Raw genomic sequence first — 17409 nt, forward strand, 5'->3', positions numbered from 1 at the left:
AATTTGGAATTTTGTGGTAGACTACAAATGCAAAGATAAGTACAACATAAATTTTTAAAATACTCCATAAGTCTCCATGAGTTTCAACATTCTTCAATGTTCTTATGTTACAGCCAATTATCTCCCCACTTAAATGGCTATTATTTTCTTACTTGAAGTCTATGTTCTTGGTAAGTGTCATTACCAAGTGTGGCAAAAATCTGGTTGTGGGCTGTAAATTTAATTTAAATGACAAACATTTATTGATTGCAAATTACAAATAGCAGAAATCTTTAAACCGTGATTATTGCCAATTAATTCAACCTCTCCACATAACAGAGGAATTTATTCCTCAACTGATTGAATGAAGGTGAAGTTGCTTTTCCACACTTTGTGTGTGTGTGTGTGTGTGTGTGTGTATTTTGTTAAAATTCCAAGAGGGTTCCCATTCATAGAAAACTGTATCTAAGAACAGGCACAGTCAGAAGCAAGAATTCATTACCATGGAAGGCTGCAGCATTTCCTCTAAGGAGACAAGTGAGAAAAAGCAGACACCACCTAAATTGGTGGATTGGGTTAAAATTTTCTGTCCCCGAGGCAGCAGGGAGATAGAGAGTTCCTTTGTAAAACTACTCACTAATCTAAGGAAAGGACTTCAGCCCCTAAGTGATTAGAAAGAAACTTAGCCAGAGAAAGATACCCAAACATTCTCTTTGGGTTATTTTTGAATTCGCATTCTTTGACTCCTCCCTCTCTACCCTAATTCACATCCATGGTTAAGTGATGGAATTTTCCTTTGAGGTTCTTCAAGTCTTTGATCCCTGGATGCCATCTCCTTGACTATTACCTGGTCCCTGCCCTGTTCCTTTTGAGTTTGGAACACAGTAGGCCCTGTTTGCTCTCGGATTTCCCACCTTGTCCACACCTCTTACCATCTTCAACATCATCACTCTTAAATACGACCTCCATCACACTGTCTCCCTGAGCAAACCTTCAGTGGCACTCTAGTTTCTACAATGCAATCTTTGAATACTTCCACTTGGGCTCTGACGGCCCACCATGATTCTGTACCTACCCTATATCCAAACGTATTGCCCCTACTCCCATGTTCGCATTAATATATGTTTTACTCTTAGTAAACCAAGCTTTTCACCTCATTACTCCCTCTAGGAAAACACTTTAGTCTTATACTCTTATCACCTTGGCCACTTTATTCTTGCTGCTTCTCTCCTTAGTATCACATATACACATGTGTGCATGTATATAGACTGATACACAGTCTTTCAGGGCTTGTAAATTAATAATATGTATACTATATATAATCACATACACGTATATACACTGTTTTGAATATTTTCCAGTTGATTACATATGCATGTATAAGTATACAAGGAGCTCTAGTGGTGCAGTGGGTTAAGACATTTGGCTGCTAACCAGAAGATCAACAGTTCTAACCCCCTAGCTACTCTGAAGGAGGAATATGAGACAATCTACTTCTGTAAAGATTTACAGCCTTGGAAATCCAATGGGTGCTGCTATGGGTTGGAATTGACTGGATGGAAGTGTTTTTGTGTTTTTTTTTTTTTTTTTTTTTTTTTTTTTTTTTGCTTTCTATATGTGCCTAAGGCATCTGACTGCTAACCAGAAGGCTGGGGGTTCAAATCCACCAGCCAGCTACTCCTCAGAAGAAAGACCAGGCAATCTACTTCTGTAGTGATACTCCCTTGGAAACCCAAGAAGCGAGTCGCTATGAGTCGGATCTGACTAGATGGCAGTGAGTTTGCCTTGGTTTTGATATATATATGTATACATATATACAGACACACACACACATATATATATATGTATACATATATACAGACACGCACACACACATATATATACATATACATATATACACACACACATAGTCTTGAATTGCTAGCTAATATTTTACATTTCTTCATATTTCTTCATCCCAAATTAGATGTAAAGTTCTTTTCAGAAATACACCTTCTTTTGTGCTTTGTACATAATCTTCATATTACCTAACAAAATTCATACCACCAGTGAATTTTTTATTGCCTCATTCATTATATTATAAATATTTATTGAGTAGTTCCTTTCTGCTTTTTCCTAAGAAAACATGTGTGAAAACTTTAATGTACAACACAGGTACACTCCCTCTCCCAAAACGTTCATGGTTGGTTGATTGATCAATTATTTTTAACTTGTTGATTGGTACATGATAGGTGGCCCATGGAAGACAAACTCAGAAAATAACCGAAAGCCATAAGAGGAAATCCTCTCTATTCCCACTGGAAAGATCAAGTATTCTTGAAAGTTTCCAGCCCTCATTTCCTCAGTGGCATAGAGCAGGATACCTTAGAGATATATAAGAGGCAAGGCCCTGTTATTTTTCCTACAAAAGTTCACAGTGTAAGACCTCACTGAGAGTTCCAGTAATTACCAAACATGAATGCTAGGTACAGCTGTGAGCCCTTCTCAAAGGCAGGCCTCAGAACACATTATGAGTAAAGACCTAGAGACAGCTGAATTCTCACTCGCCACGTTCTAAAGAACCCCAAGTAGCTGCCTTCAGAAGGAGCAGGGGCATGAATGGAGATGCCCATTCAGCTGCACCATGGAGGCATTAAAGCAAGTGTTAAACTAAAGCAAGGACAAGGCGGCCCACCATGACCCAGAAGGGCCAACGCGCTGTTTAAACTAACTCCATGCCGTCCATCTTTACACACTGCTGTGCTATAAAAAGTAGCCCTTTATTCTCCTCCTTCAAACAATGCACAAAGGCATCAGGGGGAAGGAAGTTATGTTGCAATATTCTGAAACATAAATCTTGCTACCAGCCTGTCCAGGGACAGCATCCTGTTTTCCTTACACATGGATCCGATTCACTGGAGCCTACACCTATAGGTCTTGTGCTGTGTTTTCAGAAGCAACTTCTGAATAACACCTGGCCACCTCCATGCACACACCTGAACACAGGCTGTGCAGGAAGGAACCCTTGTTGGTAAGTCCAGTTACTCAGCCAACGTGTACAATTGCACACTGGCACAACTTGTTCCCACTCAGAAATTCATTCTTTCCCAAATTGTGACATTTAACTCCTTTCTCTCTCTCTCGCTCTCTCTCTCTCTCTTAATTAAATAAAAATTAAACTTGGACTCAAATGCATGGAATAGGCAAAAAGGGGAAATTTCTATTAACTACCAAGTTTTTGTGGGACCTCTGGTGGTGTAGTGCCTATGGCACTTGACTGCTAACCAGAATGCTTCAAACCCACCAGCCACTCCTCAGAAGCAAGACTGGGCAATCTACTTCCACAGAGATACAGCCTCAGAAACACAAGGAGGGTTCGCTATGAGTCGGATTTGACTTGACGGCAGTGAGTGAGTTGGGACCAAGTTTTTTAACTTTTGCTATAGTATTTTGGACCTCCGTGAGCCCAGAGGGTGGTGCAGTGTCTAAGACATCTGACTGCTAATCAGAAAGTTGGCTGTTCAAACCCAGCAGCCACTCCGTGGGAGGAGTTGCCCAATGTACTTGCATAAAGATTTAGCATCTCAGAAACCCAATGGGAGTCGCTATGAGCCGGAACTGACTGGATGTCAGTGGGTTTGGTCTGGTCTGGTATGAGCCCATGGGTGGTACAAATGAGCAACACACTCACTGCCAACTGAAAGGTTGGAGGTTCCAGTCCAGCTGGAAGTGCTTCAGAAGAAAAGACCTGACAGTCTACTTTTGAAAAATCAGCCACTAAAAACCCTATGGAATGCAATTCTACTCTGACACCGTAGGGGTCACCATAAGTCAGAATCAACAAGGCAGTAATCAGTCTATTATGTAAGTATCACTTTCTACTTTGATTAGAATTCAGAAATCCTGTGGCCAGTTTCCAATGGTATCATTAACATGCTATTTGAGTGAGGAAAAATTGTTTAACTATTGGGTGCCTTAATTTATTGTGGGAATTTGGGGTAGGTAATACTCTTATTGACAGATCGGAGATGGCAGAGACCGTGACTGCTTGGCTAGCTCGAGTACAAGGCCTTCTCAAACGGGATGAGGCAGGGCTTTGAGAACTAGAAGAAAGTTAGTACAGGTGAAAGTCCACCGGGAGAGATTTAAAGACACAGCGCTGGGAATTGACTTCCGGGAATAGATGGCTTGGTAGAAGCAGCACAAAGCCACAGCCCTTTGAGGGTTATTTTGTTGCATATTCACTTTCTCTCCAGGGGAAGACACAATTTTAGAATTCCACCTATGCTTAAAACACACTTTCTTTTCCCATTACAGGAAAATGTTTCTGTTTAACTCTAGAGGGCAGAGAGGAAAGGCATGGTCACTATGCAAATGATTCTGAAGCTGCTGCTGTTTATGACAGGATTGCCACATCTGACCTTACCCTTGGCCCAGACAAAGAAGAATGAGCTCTGTGACATCAGAGAAAATTGTGACGGGGAGTGACCTAAATAGCCATTTTTGCTCTCTTTCACTAAAACAACATCTAGTATTTTATTTAAATTGTACAACTCCTGAGTTTTTACATCCTGTATCTTATTCAATGTTTTCTTAGACATCTGACCAACTCACAGTGAGCACTGTATAAGGGAGAATTTCAGTTATTTAAAAAAAAAAAAAAAAAAACTCTAGCACAGCTCTATTGACATTTGGGGCTGGATAATACTTTAGGGGTGGTGGGTGGGTGCTGTCCTGTGCATTGCAGGGTATTTACCAGCATCTCTGGTCTCTACCTACTAGATTCCAAAAACATCTCTCCCAGTTTTAACAATCAAACCTGTCTCCAGACATTGTCAAATATTCCCTGGGAGGAAAATTGGCCCAGCTTAAGCAGCACTGCTTTAAAATGAACCTTGTATTTTTAGAGTGTGTACCTAGAAACAACTCTATCTGCGGTAGAAGGTTATACAGGGAAACAAAAGGGATGGTGTTGCATAGATTAGGCGTCTATAGATAATGAAACCAGGTGTTCAACCCAATCGCCTGAAGATGTAAATGTGAAGTTTTAGGAAAACTCATGCAGGTACTACAACCTGAAATAGGAGAACAAAAGGTCACAGAGAAAGTTGTCTTTTCTGAAAGTTGTTGTTGTTATTTGCCATCGAGTCGGCCCCGACTCATAGCGACCCCTCCTTGGGTTTCCGAGGCAGTATCACTACGGAAGTAGGATTGCCCAACCTTCCTTCCGAGGACTGGCTGGTGCGTTTGAACCGCCAGCCTTCTGGTTAGCAGTCAAATGCCTTAGGCACTATGCTACCAGAGCTCCCCTTCTGAAAGTAGCACACCCCTTTTAGTTATTCCCTAACCCTTCTTTACAACACACGTGGCATTCACCCAATATGAAATACCCGATTTTGTGATAAGAGGGCTACAGAGAGGGGCATTTTTTAAAGTACTGTTTATTTAATGCAGCATGACTTAAAATGGGCCTGTAACCTGACAAGAGTATGGAATGAGGAATGTTCAATTTACCAGTTCTAACCAGCCAAGTCCTCACTTGAACTCTCTAAGACCCGGGTGAGAAGCCTGGGAAAGTATAACTAACCACAAACCTTCTGTTTCCTCCACCTTACTGCTTCCCCCCATCCTAACTTTGCTACCTTAAGCATTCATCTGAGACACAGTTCATGCTGCAGACATAGAATAAAATCTCTGGCCGTCAGCAGGCGGAGCCCACAGCCGTAAGCTCAGCTCATCACAGTCCCAGCGTCCATGTTAACCAATACTGAAAGGAAAGATTCTGTTCTATATTTAAACATATTCAGCAAAGAGGAAGCTTGATAGGTCTTTGTAAAGGATGGCTGTCACCCACATTCACTGTTACCCTATTTGTACCATTGATACAGACTTCAAAATTAGGCAAATTTTAGGTTCGATCTCTGGTCTTTCACTTGTGAATGCTGTGATTTGGGGGCATGCCCACATCCTCTCTGAGACTCAGTGTCTGCATATGTAAAATGGGAATGATAACAGTCCCAAGGGTCAATAATAGTGCCTAGGCAATAGATGAAGGAGTTCTGGTGGCATGGTGCCTAAGGCATTTGACTGCTAACCAGAAGGTTGGTGGTTCAAACTCAGCAGCTAGACCAATAAGATGACATGGAGATGACAAAAAACACATAAAGTTTATGTGTTCCAAAATGTTGGAATTTTTTGTTACTCCTATTATTGTCTTTATTATTGCTATATTCATCATTCACTTATTATTCACTCAACAAATACTTATCTGGAACCTCCTATATGCTAAGTGCTGGAAAAACTCTAAACATTAGAAAGCTGCCTTTCTTCATGACTTGAGATTTTAATAAAATAGTGTTGAATATAAAACAAAAAATTGTCCTTGTTGGTGAGTAACAAATGCATTTAAAGTGCTTTGTTTGGAGCCTGGCACACAGTAGGTGCTTAGAAAATGTCAGATGATAATGACGGTGCTGGAGGTGGTGGTATCGACAACTAGTCGATTTGATAGTCTTTACTCAATTCACTTGCCAGAGTACTCACTCAGTGTCGGCCCTTGTAAACTATCATTTACTTTCAAGTCAATGTGTACTGATCTTAGAAGAAGAACCTCTTTGCTCAAAGTAACACCTTAATTGGAGTATAAAAGCATTCTTTATTATAGGGTAGGATTATAATACGAGTTTAAAGTCTGGGAGGTAATGCTTATTACTGAAAGGCAAGTTAATTTTGCCTATAAGTAAATATTAAATTAGTTAGGTTTAGCAGTTTTTATAATACAGAGGAATCAGAAGTATGGATGAAAAATATAATAATAATAACTGCTTACCTACTTTGTAGCCCCAATGAGGATCTAGCCCTTTGCATAGAAAGAAACATATTCTTCTATGTTAAATTTTAATGGGTACCCTTTACTGCTCTTTTTCTGTGGGGAATAGATGAAGATAAATAGGTTTCTACTTTTGTTTTCTTTGTCATTAATTCTTTCACAATTCCTCAGTGTTTTCAACAATTCAGAGTTGGTCCTTACCCTCTTCATTATTATTAAAAAAAAAAAAAAAAAATCCATTTGTTTTCCCCAAACACTTTTCCAGAAAATAGGAAGTTGTCTATCTGCGATGAAAAGTCTTTTGATGACAGCCAAGTAAGAAGGCATTATGCTTTCAGGTCTATTATAGTCTAGTCCGAACCAAGTTCAATGAGAAATACATTCCCACCAAGGGATGTCCTTACCTCGAATATGTTTGAAGGCTCATTGTTGTACTGATTGGAAATTATTTCTGATTGGTCACTGCACCACTTGAGTCCACCCAGAAAGCTGTCTGTATCCAAGTCGTTCACGTCTAGTTCAGAAAGGTCAAGTTCAGGAAGATCTGGGCAAAGAGGCTGGTCTTCACCAACCAGAGCAGCACACTGCAGGAGGCCAGGGGGAAAAAAACAAAACAAAACACTTTCATTAACCGCAGGAATTTATTAAACTGCAATAGCATGTGATAGGAATTAAGCCTTGGTTAATTCAACGACATCACCAAAGCTGGTCTCCAGGGCTTTTAATCACCAGGAAAAACATCCTAAATTCTTCAGTCACTTTACCACCAAAGGATACTTTGCTTAATATGGCAAATGTCACATCTCCGTGAAATCTTTTCTGGTTCTTCCAGATAGAAATTCACTGGATTTGTTTGCACCCTTTTGATAACACTCACAACTTTCAAATAGTTTTATGATCAGCCATGTACAAATTTTTACTCTACCTTCAGTATAATCCTTTTGAGGGAAGGATACAAGTGTGATTTTACCTTGGAATTGCCACCATCCATGATAGTAGACCTTTGCCAGATGAAAACTCAAATGTAAAAACGATGCTAGGAAAATGTTCTTCACTTATACTCCTTTTAACCATTATAATGTGCATAATCCATTTAGCAACTAATGGTGCAAAGTCTTTGACTCATCCATGGTCCTCTTAGATTGTTATCTAAATCATTTACTCTTACTTGACTTTTCATGAATTTTTGGACTTCATCCCTATAATAGGTCAAAAGCAAGGTCCTTGAGAAGAAGGACAAAAATCATGTTTTCTTACATGATCTTTATATCTTCCACTATGTATAACTCCCACTCCTCGGAAGGAAGGTTGGGCAATCTACCTCCATAGAGATACTGCCTCGGTAACCCAAGAAGAGGTCACTATGAGTCGGGTCTGACTCGACAGCACATAACAACAACAACATGTATAACTTGGGAGCTCTGGTGGCACAGTGCCTAAGGCACTTGACTGCTAACCAGAAGGCTGGCGGTTCAAACCCACCAGCCACTCCTCGGAAGGAAGGTTGGGCAATCTATTTCCATAGTCATACTGCCTCGGAAGCCCATGGAGGGGTCACTATGAGTCAGGTCAGACTCCACGGAACATAACAGCAGCAACAACATGTATCACTCACAAGCTATGTATATGGGGCGGGGTAGGGGGGAGGTTGAGTTATCTGGTTCCTGGAAAGGAAAAATCACAATAGCACACCACAACTATATTTTCCCCATTATTTATGTATCTCTAAACTATGCTCTCAGAAGCTCTGGTGGCATAGTATTTAACACATTCTGCTACTAACCAAAAGGACGGTAGTTCGAACCTGACCAATGACTCAATCCACAGCTGGACAATTAACCCGAGCCTTCATATCCTCAAGAAAGCAAGGAAGAACCACTCTGCAGGAGAAAGATGAGGCAGTCTGGTTTGGAAATGCTATGGTGCAGTTCTACTCAGTCCTACAGGGTCGCTATGCATCAGAATTGACTTGTGGCAGGGGGTGTGGGCTTGGAACTATACTTTAAGTGAATTCAAAATAAGTATTTTTCTTTTAGCTTTAAAAAAAATTGCCATCAAGTCAGCGCCAAATCATGGGGACCACGTGTGTCAGAGTAGAACTGTGCTCCATAGAGTTTTCAATGGCTGATTTTTCAGAAGGAGATTTCTAGGCCTTTCTTCCAAGATGCCTCTGGGTGGATCCAAACTTCCAAGCCTTTGGTTAGGAGCTAAGTGCACTAACCATTTACACCATCCAAGATTTCGACTCATAGAGACCCCTATTGGGTTTCTGACACAGTAAGTCTGTAAAAGTAGATGGCCCCATCTTAATTCCTCAGAGCAGCTGGTGGGTTTGAACCACCAACCTTCTTGCTAATGGTCAAATGCCTTAGGCACCGCACCACCAAAGCTCCTTTGTCACTATATTAAGAGATTTAAAATATCCTTTACCATGGTGGGGCTGCTGGTTACCAAGGCCATTTGAGATTGGCCTGCCCTTTCATCTCATGGATGGAACAGAGCAGTCTTTTAACAGCGGCTTTTCCAGGAACGTGGACCCCCTTCCCTATGTAGTGGTCTCCTAAACTTGAACTGTCTATCTTAGCTTCCAATTGCTCACTGCAGCCAGTACGCCTACTGTGAAGAACCCTGCAGAAACTGCCATTGCAGGGGCCTTATCCACCTGCAACTCTGAGGTGTCTAAATCAGCAGGCACCCACTGAAAGGACAACCTCCTGGCCCTACCTTCCAAGGTCAGCAGCAACGCTGTGTGCCGTTGCTCGCATCCAGGCAGCAGCTTGGCATGAAGCTCAAGATCCTCCTTGACATTTAGATTTTGAATAAAATAAGTTTTATGCATTTTTTTTTTTTTTCTTTTCCCCATCGAGCACCCCTGTCATCCCTGGCAGGCTACATTACACGGGTCATATGCAGCATCGTGAGCAGAAGCCACCCACTGAGAAGCAGGTACTGGGTAATGGAGTCAGCAGTTGGTAAGGGGAGGGTAGGAGGAGCCTGAACACCATAGTAAGGCTTCCCTGGGACCACCAGGCCCCGACAGATCCCAAACAGCAAGCACAAAACTAAGTCAAAGGGTAATCCTCTCAACTTAAACTCTTTCCTTATCATTTTATTGGTCTTTCCTTTTTATGACCCAGTTAGCCCAGAGTTACAGATCTGTATACTTGGCTAGGTTTCTGGGTAAGCGGAGGCTGGGCTGAAGAGAAGATTTTGTTCTGGTACAGTGTTTGTATTTTTGGTGGGTGTAGCTTCCAGGGGCCATACTTGCCCACAGGGCTTCTCCTCCAAGAACTAACACACCCTATTATTCACTCTTCTACAATACAATCGATCCAGTGACAGGGGGATAACTTCTTCAATGGTGCAAATGAATGCTCGGATTATACTGAGGAATAGTCCTTTAAAAAAATAAACAAACAGGTTGACAATGACACACAAAAATAAGCTAGAAAATGCAGAATCTTGACATCTGGCCTAAGTTCCTGTTGTGGCTAGTATAGCCTCAGCATGCTGGAATGCTCAAGGCCATACTGATAGGTGGGCACTCACTCCTGTCTAACTGCTATCTCTCTGTATGGCTTGTACAAAAACCCTTTGAGCTTCCAGACATATATTTTAAAGAACTTTTGAAAACCACTGAAAAGATTTGATTAACTTGCTGTATTTGAATGTCCCATAATTTACATGTTTTATTTCCCCCATTTTTTTTTTCTTTTCTCCTTTTCTTCTTTCCTTCCTCCTTCCTGCCCTCATCTCCCTTCCCTCCCTCCCTCCCTCCTTCCTTCCATCCTTCTTTCTCTCTTCCTTCCTTTCTTTCATCTTTGATATTCTGTTATGGTTGAAATAAAGGGCATGGGCTCTTGCCAATGTTGACATGCTAATAAAATCAGTCTCTGAATGTGGCATTATCTTGCTAATCTAAAACACATTAGTAGTAGCAAGTGTTCCTGTTATTAATTTATATCTGGCCTTTGGATGATGCCAGACTTAACAGTCCGAGCCCTGTAACTGTCCTCATCTGACATGCTGATATTTACCGCTTCTGTCTGCATCTGTAACAGGTGTGCTTTATGGCAATTACAGAGACACATCCTACTGCCTCTTTGCAACTATGACAGCTACTTCACACCCAACTGTAGCCTTAATTTTATAATAAGATTTAGGAGGATAAAGCAGTCACTAAACACAAAAGGCTAATTATTGTACGTTATTTCACCCCAACAGACTTTTCTCTTAGTTAAGGAGCAGACAATAAATTAGCTTAACTACACTGATGATAATGAATCATTATAATTAAGCATAATTCTCCATTAACCTTTTGGAGCTTTTTGTGCCATTGATGGTAAATTTTAAAGAAAAAAGGAAGAAAGAGTGGACTTGGCCACATTAATTACATTAATGAAAAAAATAATCTTATTTCTTAAAAAAAAAAAAAGAATTAGTCATGACAGAGGGAAAGAGGTGTGGAGGGGGCAGTAAAGAGTGACAGTCTTAGTGGAGTATATGTCATGTGAATTGTCTCTATCAATCTTAGTAACCTTACTGTACACCACCTTCATTAAACTGTGAAGCACTGGGGACTCTGAGTAGCTATAGTGATACAGACCTTTATTAACCAATGTGCTGTCCTGTCATGATGTGCAAAAGGGCATAATACGTTTTAGGATGACAGCAAACATTAATGATTCAAAAAATGAAAGCTGCCTAAGCTACCTGCTACTGGTAATACTTTAGACTGGCGGAGGTGAGCCTCAGCTCTATGGCAGCCAAGGCAGGGCGTCTAGCAGATCGCTGCTCACAGTGCAACAGAGAAGCCGCTGGTCAGTCTGTGCCGACCGATGACTCAATCCACAGCTGGACAATTAGCCCAACCTCTCAAATCCTCAAGAAAGCAAGGAAGGAAAAAAAAAAAAAAAAAAAAGGCCACTCTCCTAAATGCTAAGGATGCTTATTTGAAAATGACTGCAGGAATTCCAATGATTAAAATAAATCCTCTATATTCCCATATGATCTAGTTCCCCAATCCACTGCCAGTAGCATCAGGAATAATACATGATGGAAAAACGAAACTACAGCAGCTGAGACCCACCGTGCCAGCCAGCCAACCAGCCACAGGACACTCTAACTCCTCAAAGACAATTAGGACTTTGAAGCCACATATTACCCCAATTCGTCATAGCTACAGGATATACCTCTATCGATCTCGCCCCACCAAGAAATCACAACAAGATAAAAACCATTACAAGTTGCAAATACCATCTGCCAAGGCAACGGAGGGCAAACGGAGCCAAACCCAGCAAAGGGTTAAGAATCCAGGGCATGCCTGGCTAGATAGGAAAAATGCATTCACTGACGGCCTTCGCCAAACTATTTTCACTTTTAGATGTCTATTGCTGCACCACATGGACATCTTATTTAATCAAATCACGTGTGGTGCTCGATCCTCCCCCTTACCCTACGTGCCCCCAGCTACCCAGAGGAAGCACTCTGAGTCCTCTGCCAGGTTCATTGTTAGCAGCTGGGATCCTCCATGCAAGTCAATTCGGGTCCATCTCACCAGAGTCCACAGAAAGTTTTGCTTGTTTCCCAAGTTGCCCAAAGTTTCGGAGCACATTCCACCGTGCTGAATGCAAACAGGCAGAGGTCCTCCGCCCCCTGCTAGTCGCTCTAGACTCCAGAGGTTACGCGGAAACGGCTTGCTTTTTTTCCCCTGTATGAATTGTAGCCAGCAGAGGCTGTGGAATTGATGTATTGCCGTCTATTTTTACACAAGCAGCGAGCAGCTCCACACACAGTCCTGCATAAACTATTCTCTCAACGGATTCAGGCGGCTCTCCGTGCTACAGGGAGATTTAACCATTGGCTTCCCTGCCACGGACGCTAATGGAAAACCTCGCACTGGCAGGCTATTTATTTATTTATTTTGGGGTGGCAAATTTTCCCACCACAGACAGAAGTTTAAAAGGAAGCAGCATCCTTGTTGTGTGTTCTGTGGGGGAAAGCAATCTAAAATAAAACCCCAACAGAAATTATTTAGGATACTGTGAGTTCACTGTCTGATGAACAGAAAGAGAGGGGTTGGGGGGGGGGCGAATCCGGATAAGAGAACGGACTATATTTGAACACATTCATTTTAATATTTGTGTCTTTGTCTTATTATAAATAGAAATGGCATTTTTCCAACCAGGCCACAAACAGCACTGGGAAGACTTGGGCTTCTGATTCACATCAGTATCTTAGAGCATAAATATTGCATATGACTGGAAACAGAGCCAAAGGCACATGGAAAGAGTTTCCAACTGCAACAGATAACTGATGACAGCAGCGGAGCTTTGATTTGCTCAAGGTATGGCAGAGCCACCTTAAAATAGCAAACTTACTGGAGTTAAGATTGAGATTCTCTTCCAGAAGCTCCTGCCCCTGCTACTTCTCCGCCTTCTCCCCTCGCCCAAGCTGCCGCCCCCTTTAGGAGAATAATTGCATCCCAGCGAAGCTTATGTCCTGGCTGCAATGCCCAACCCAGCCCCAGCTCACCTCGATGTCACTCCATACAGAGTCCTGGTTGCACATGTCCCACGCCATGCAGCTCTTGAATGACGCCAGTCAAGCTTTTTCAACTCCAGTCCACAGTGACACGGAGCACACACTCATGCAGGCGACCAACCCCTTACTGAGAGTGAACTGAAGGCACCTGTCTTACTACAGTCCCCAGTCACATGACAAAGCTATTAAAAAGTAGGCTGGGCTGTCACTCACCCAGCCTCCCTTCTCCGTGCAGCTTGCTGCTCAAACTCGTGACGTCACTCAAAGGCAGCCCTCTGCCTCAGTGAAGTAACGCTTAACAAAAAAAAAAAAAAAAAGCAAAAGAAGAAAGAAAGGAAACACTTGGACTTTTTTTGAGGCTTCAAGCATCCTGCTGTGATTAAAGCCAGCTTTGAATGCCACAGACTGTAAACGGAGCCCTGGCCATATAATAACTCAAATCCTCTGCAATCTTTTTTTAATTTATTTTTCTTCCCAAACAAGCAAGTGCCAAAGCTCTCTGTTCCATGGCAGAGTAACTATATTCTTAGCTACAATGTGTATTCCCTAAGGACTGGAAATTCTAAGATCTCCAAGTGGACTCAGGCTGAGTTTGGACTAAAGCAGGAGCTTATCACATGATGCATTTTTATGAGATATTTTCTAATTGGGGGAGTGTTTGGACTCAGCGAATGGGGCATTTGGGGCTTGTTTAATCAACAAAACAGACGTATTTGTTAAGGTATAAACAAACTTGTCCACCCAGAAATCAGCTGTCCCTGAGGCACCAGGGAATACCAGCTCCCGAAGTGTGACTGCAGTTTGCTTTGCTCCATATAAGGACAACAAGCCACAATATACCACCCTTGCAGGTTCCTCCTGATTATTTCCATTTCTCTCCTAGGCTTCCAGAAAACAAGTGTTAGTAGATACAGTTGAGGCTGCTCTACCCAGAATAGCTTAGTCTCCCCTCTGCCTTTTTTCAAACATGTAGCATTTCCTCCCAAACTGCCTTCGGGTGCCTTTTTGAATAAACACTGGATTTCCAACTCCTGTGCCCCGGGTTGTGCAGCCTGCCTTCCAAACCAAGAACGTCCAAAGAGTTAGGGAAAAATACCGACACACTCTTAGCAAAAAACGTTCATTTCTTGAGCTTTTTATTTATTTATTTATTTCCCTGCCTCTACCTTGAGACAATGAAGGGTAATGCAGGTGCAACTCTTTAATGATGACACTACATATTGAATACACAACAAACTCAAAGTACTAGCTACCTCGGAAAAACACTTGCCAGCAGAGTCCTGGGAGAAGTACACACACACACACACACACACACACGTTCGTGAATATACATAATGTCATAAAATTTTAAACCCAACATACTTTTAAAATCAGTTCAATTCCTTTACTTGATAATAATTTATCTGAGAAAAAAAATATCCCCGGGTGTCTAAAAATAATTATTTAGCACTCTTAATTTAAACTCCTGGTTTGTTGAAGTTAATTGAATGTTTCCTCTATTGCCATTTCCTTATGAAAAAAAAAAAAAAATGGTGATTTGCTAACACATTTTAAATATTAAGATGTGTACATATTTAAGTACACAAAAAGAAAAAGTGTAAAGAAAAAACAGAATGTTTTTTTCTTCCAAACACATATATAAGAGATTTGTCGACTCTGATATCTGCAACAAGTTGCCGGTCAATTCCTGAACAATACAATGACATTGACAGTTTGCCATTACTGGAAATGGAAAGGTGGCCAAAAGCTTTGACATTTTAAGTTAGCTGAATGCATTCCACGGGCACATTTTTTTTTTTTTTCTATTATAAATAGTGGAAAATTACCGTAGTTTTAATTTTCTTAGTCAAGAAGAACAGTAAAATACAGCCTCGGGAAGGCTTTTATACATGCAATTAGTAGCATTACTTTGCACTCCACACAAAGAAACATTAAATTTCTTCCTGATTACATTGTTATTTCATGTAAAACTTCAGTAAATTATTAAAATTCAGGGGAAAACTCATTGACTCTCCCCTCAACATAATCAACTGTGAAATAACACTGGTCAGTTGGCCAAGATGATTCCATATTTATTAATCATCATCACTTTGGTGGATATTCGCTGATACTGACATTAATTGTGTCACTGAATGCTAACAATCCATTGTGCAAATATATATATTTTTTTTCATTCTATTTACACATTTAAGAGAAGGTCTTAGAGAAGGTCTTTACACTAGAACATCTCATACTATTGTTTCTGACATTTTGACCTGTCCAAATTGTATTTTGGGGTTTTCTTGTTTTGTTTTGTTTTGTTTTTCCCACCTAATTCCATTTTTCTTACTCAATTTTATATATTCATTGAAACAAGAAGTGGTTTTATACAAGCTTTCATTTTTTTTTTCCTTGAAGAAGATTTTTAGGAGAGGAAATAAAATAATATATAACTATATTTAAAAAAAAAACAAAAACATTTAAATGACTTATAACCTACAGTATGTTGTAATTTTTTTTTCCTTAAATAACTACTACCATACGAACCAAAATTTAAATAGATTTTTGGGACAAGTTAGAGCAACTTTATTTATGTGTGTGTTTGTGTGTGTGTGTGTGAAAATTACAATTAACGAGAGGGATATATTAGAGGTCTTAGAATTTGACTAACTCTTAGATTAAAAATGCCCTTCCCTTCTGTCCAGTTCATTTTTAATTCTCTTTTCTCGGGCAACTTTAAATCGTTGGTTGCTCACCAGTATTGGTCTGTTCTGGCTCCCAAGATGGTTTCTATATTTAATTCCCTGGGTGCCTTGACTGCTTCTCTTCCCCCTTCCCTGTCCTCCTTCCACGGCCTTTGTCAACTCGCCCTCCAGGATTTCCAAATGTTTGGTTTCAATTGACAAGGATCTATTGAAACCTTACCATGTGCCCAGCGATGCATTGCAAGGACTGACAAGGAAGCATATGATATGGAGAAGAGGACGCTCACAATTTTAAGGAAATGGCAGCCCTTAGAAACAGAGAATGGTTTGATGTGAGAAAACAGTGCCATTTGGTTAAATATCTAGATCACTCTTCTGCTCCTTACAACACATCATTTTAGGTACAAGGTCCTCTCACTGACCATTGCGATTCACACCTGAATCAACCCCATTCAATCTCAACAATAGAAAGAGGTATTTATTAACATCTATTGAGTACCCAAACATTCCATCTACACAGAGCCTAGATTCTGCCCCCATGGACTCTCCCCTTGGTTGTTCTGTTAACATTTTCCACATTGGTGGAGGGAGGAGAAGAATGTCTCCTTAGATGTGATAACAAGACAGGGGGAAAAAAAAATCAATGCTACAACAACAATACTTGGCTAAGTGTACAACATCTGAGTTTCCTTCCTCAGTCCTGCCCCAAATTACAGGCTTTTTCCACCTTCCACATTTTAGACAACTGCCCAATTCTAAAAAATAAACACGATCAAACTCAAATACCCAAGACTATAGAAAGTAGCAAAGACAACTAACTGATTTTGATCTTCATTACCATATTGTAGACAGGTGAGAACTCAGAAGTAAATGGTGACTAGTGTAATTATCTTCACACAAATATCTTTGGACATTTGTTCTTAACAAGAGAAAAAATACAAGGCTGACCCTTTTCAAGGAAGAAATGTGAAGGAGAGCTATCATGGGCTAGAAGTTACAATCTATACTTCATATGCTGCATCTCAGTCAGTTTAAGCCTTAAACCCCTCTGTAAACATTATCTGTGTCCCCAGTTTAGAACCGTGGAAAATAAGGCAAAGCAACAGTTTATACAGCAGCTGGAAAGATCATGCTGATCTCTGAAAGCCCCTCTAGAAAAACTAAAGTTTTCTACATAAAAATAATATTCATTTCCCAAAACAAAGACCCAGCAAAAAGTCTCAAGGCAACTTTATATCCGTGACATAACTGGAAACCAACATTCCTGGGAAGCAACCTTCCTAGAGCATTCTTCCAGAAAGAAAAGGAATCTGCCTGGAATGGCTAATATTTGCAAAGTTAATCATCACTAACAGGCATTCGGTTCCAACTTGCTTTTAATTCTTTGTTGTTGTT

At 40.7% G+C, this 17409-nt stretch overlaps 1 protein-coding gene across 1 annotated transcript in view; it reads right to left on the reverse strand.

The window, feature by feature from the left end:
- PPARGC1A (PPARG coactivator 1 alpha) overlaps positions 1 to 13369 on the reverse strand; it is a 128114-nt gene extending 114745 nt beyond the window's left edge. Inside the window, exons 1-2 of the mRNA XM_007952559.1 lie at positions 13322 to 13369; positions 7192 to 7371 (exon numbers count right to left, since the gene is read on the reverse strand). Coding sequence (XP_007950750.1) covers positions 7192 to 7371; positions 13322 to 13369 — 228 coding nt within the window. The remainder of the gene's footprint in view (positions 1 to 7191; positions 7372 to 13321) is intronic.
- Between the last annotated feature and the right edge of the window lie 4040 nt (positions 13370 to 17409).

This window comes from Orycteropus afer, unplaced genomic scaffold, assembly GCF_000298275.1.
Source record: "Orycteropus afer afer isolate SDZICR_OR568_19922 unplaced genomic scaffold, OryAfe1.0 scaffold00346, whole genome shotgun sequence".
In the NCBI taxonomy this organism is placed as follows: domain Eukaryota; kingdom Metazoa; phylum Chordata; class Mammalia; order Tubulidentata; family Orycteropodidae; genus Orycteropus; species Orycteropus afer.